The 2,985-nt window shown below is 41.6% G+C and overlaps 1 protein-coding gene across 1 annotated transcript; it reads right to left on the bottom strand.

The window, feature by feature from the left end:
* Window positions 1-1,115: 1,115 nt before the first annotated feature.
* On the bottom strand, window positions 1,116-2,680 carry SARC_12299 (hypothetical protein; the record flags this gene model as incomplete). The annotated part of the gene is made up of 1 exon (XM_014293596.1): window positions 1,116-2,680. A coding segment is annotated over one exon (1,486 nt), but the record flags the coding sequence as incomplete, so codon positions are not given.
* Window positions 2,681-2,985: the final 305 nt, after the last annotated feature.

Raw genomic sequence — 2,985 nt, 5'->3', positions numbered from 1 at the left:
TATATATATATATACGATCTATAAATTTATGTCCACGCTGGTTGTTGTCCATATTCGCAAATGTTATTGAAGTGAACAAATCTCGCTTTTTCCCAAATGATAGTACGTAATGACGTATTCTGATAGGGGAGACTGTCATAGGAGTACTCAGCGTTTGGTGAGTGAGTATGGACATATCTTTGAAGCCCTTGACAACTAGCGTATACTTGTGTAGTAGAGTGATTCGCTTCGATGTAATAAAAACTACGCATTATGGAGGCATATATATATTATATAGAGCCAAATATATGTTCCTTAGCTTGAACTACATGATCGCTAACATATCACATCGCGTGCATCGGCGGGCATCAACGACAACCACAGAGACGAGCGCAGCAATGAAGGTTATGTATTTACTTATTTATGGAAACGACTAACAATTGGGTTTTAGGGGTTTTTACCATTTTTGGCAGAACCGATGAACCCAACTATTAGCTTTTTATTGGTTAGATTTTAATATTCGAATGTCTTTTTTAATAATATAATGTACCACATTTTATAATGTTTTATTTTAATTTATTTTTTACAAAAAGAAACAAGAAAACACATCATGTGCCAATTTTAAATAGAAGGCAAATGTCATGGCAGTGAAAATTACACAATGCGAAACCGACGCCTTTAGGCTTAGAAGGGCACATACAACGGCGACCTTCCAGGTTTTGAATAACATGTATCTGTCTGTCTATCCTATGCAAGTTTCTGCATAAAGAACACTATTAAATATGTGGCCATTGCTTGAGCGATTAAAGCGGACGCCATTTCAATACAGTAGACCGCAGTCATCAGTTTGTGAATGTAGAGGAGAGCCGAACTTCTTTCGATTTTACTCGAACGCACAGGGTTCTGTTATTTCAACGAGTCCATGAATAAATACAACTTCAACGAAATTCTTGTACAGTACAATACACATACACTCATACATCAGCTTATGTGAGCCATATATGGCATGTTTCCAACAGTGTATTTTCCCCGCAGCAACCAGATTCGTGTCAGCGATAACGACACCCGATTTAGGACAAATATCTGTCACGTAACAACAAGGTATCTGTCACGTAACAACAGTTGATCATATATATGAAGACACAGATTTTATATAATTATTCTAATTTTAACTCGAGAAAGCTACGCGAGTGTTCTACTTCCACCAGTGAACAGTTACGTCGTGCTGGCTATGCATGAGGGGTAGATTTCAAGAACTTGGTTAAAATCACCAGTAGTACAAGGGGCTTGCTTGCAGCATACGGTATTGAAATTTCTCGGAAACTCGCACTTCGTAGCATCCGCATCTCCGCTATATACTGATCCTAGATTACACTCGTGTCCGGACAAGCCCTGGGCCTGAGAGCATGTCGGCGGCTCACAACACTCGAAACTACAAATCGGCTCGGTACACAGAACCTGTGCATTTTTGTTGCTTCGGAAGCCATATTCACAGCTTACTGATGCACACGTGGGGGGAACGGTACAACACTCTGCTTCGCAGTCTGTAAGACAATCCGTAGATGCATCCTTACCGGCTTTATAACCAAAATCACACCCCGCGGAAGAACATGTCGGCGTAGGAGCGAGGGCACAACACTCTACTCCACAGTCTGTGAGGCATTCCGTAGCCGCGCCTTTTCCATCTTTGTAACCGAAATCACACCCCGCAGAAGCACACTTCGGCGCATCCGCACAACATTCATCCGCGCAATTAGTGCACTTTGTGTTTGCATTCTTATTGTTCGCGTATCCGTGCTGACAACCTGCACTCGAGCATTCGGATTGGGGGGCGCAACATTCACTAGCACAGTCGAAACACGTGGTAGCATCGGTCTTTAGATTATTATAGCCGTATGTACATTGTGCACTCGAACATGTGGGTTGATCAGCACAGCATTCGCTAACACATTCTCCGTTAGTGCATTCGCTTGAACCTTCTTTGCTATTTTTGTAACCATAGTTGCATCCCGCCTCAGCGCACGTAGGCTTATCCTGCCCACAACTACTCAACTTTATAATTTGACGGCAAGTGTGTTCCTCATTCTTATTATTTTTGTTCTTTTTATATCCACAGTTCTTCTTGAATCTCCAGTCGTGTTTGTCCACAGTAATATAATCATCACCATCAAGCATTTCAAGCCAAACACCAGGTAACGTAGCTGGAGAAAATGCATCCCTATACTGGGCTTTGCCTTGTGAGTTCACGGGGCCCACCCGTTCGAGGTCTCTACCCGTGCACGCGGAGATATCAATATGCATATAGGTAGAACCTTCCCAGTATGTGCTCTGTGTACAAACGCCACATGTCTCACAGGTATCGTAGCAATTTGAATCACTATCGCATCCCGAATAGTCGCATGGGCCCGCATCATAGCCTTCGCCACATAAATCACAACTATTACCCCCACGGCGTTCACGATATAACGAATCTAACGATGAATCTCCAGATACCACTCTATTAGACGCATCAATATTAGGCGCAGTATCGGACGCTATATCGACTTTAATTTCAGAATTTAGATCTCTTTGCCTTTTCCTTCTTAAGCCTGTAATTTCATCAGGAAAAACCGTTAGATAAATACAGATAAATATCAAATAAATCTTCATCTTTGTGTTTACGGTTACACTACGGCTGATAAATACATTTGCGCCACTTCCTTTGTGCAGGGTGTGATTATGGATCATTGCAAGGGCTCGTGATACTATTTATCGGTACTTTTCAAATTTGTAGTTTGAGATTTTTTAAAAATCAAACCCCACGGCCCACGCTCCACAGACAACAAGAAAAAAATCAAAGAAGAAATCATGTTGCTGATGATAGGACAAATGTGCAGAGCTGAGAACTGAGATGAGTTGCTTGATTTGATCACAAATGCTCAATATTAAAAATTGTCAGCGTGCAACTACCCGCGACTCTATAACGTATTTTTAAGTGGCCATTAGAAAAGTGAGTGTTTTCACCAG

The sequence above is a fragment of the Sphaeroforma arctica genome (assembly GCF_001186125.1).
Source record: "Sphaeroforma arctica JP610 unplaced genomic scaffold supercont1.2207, whole genome shotgun sequence".
Classification (NCBI taxonomy): domain Eukaryota; class Ichthyosporea; order Ichthyophonida; genus Sphaeroforma; species Sphaeroforma arctica.
This window is presented reverse-complemented; position numbering and strand designations above follow the sequence as displayed.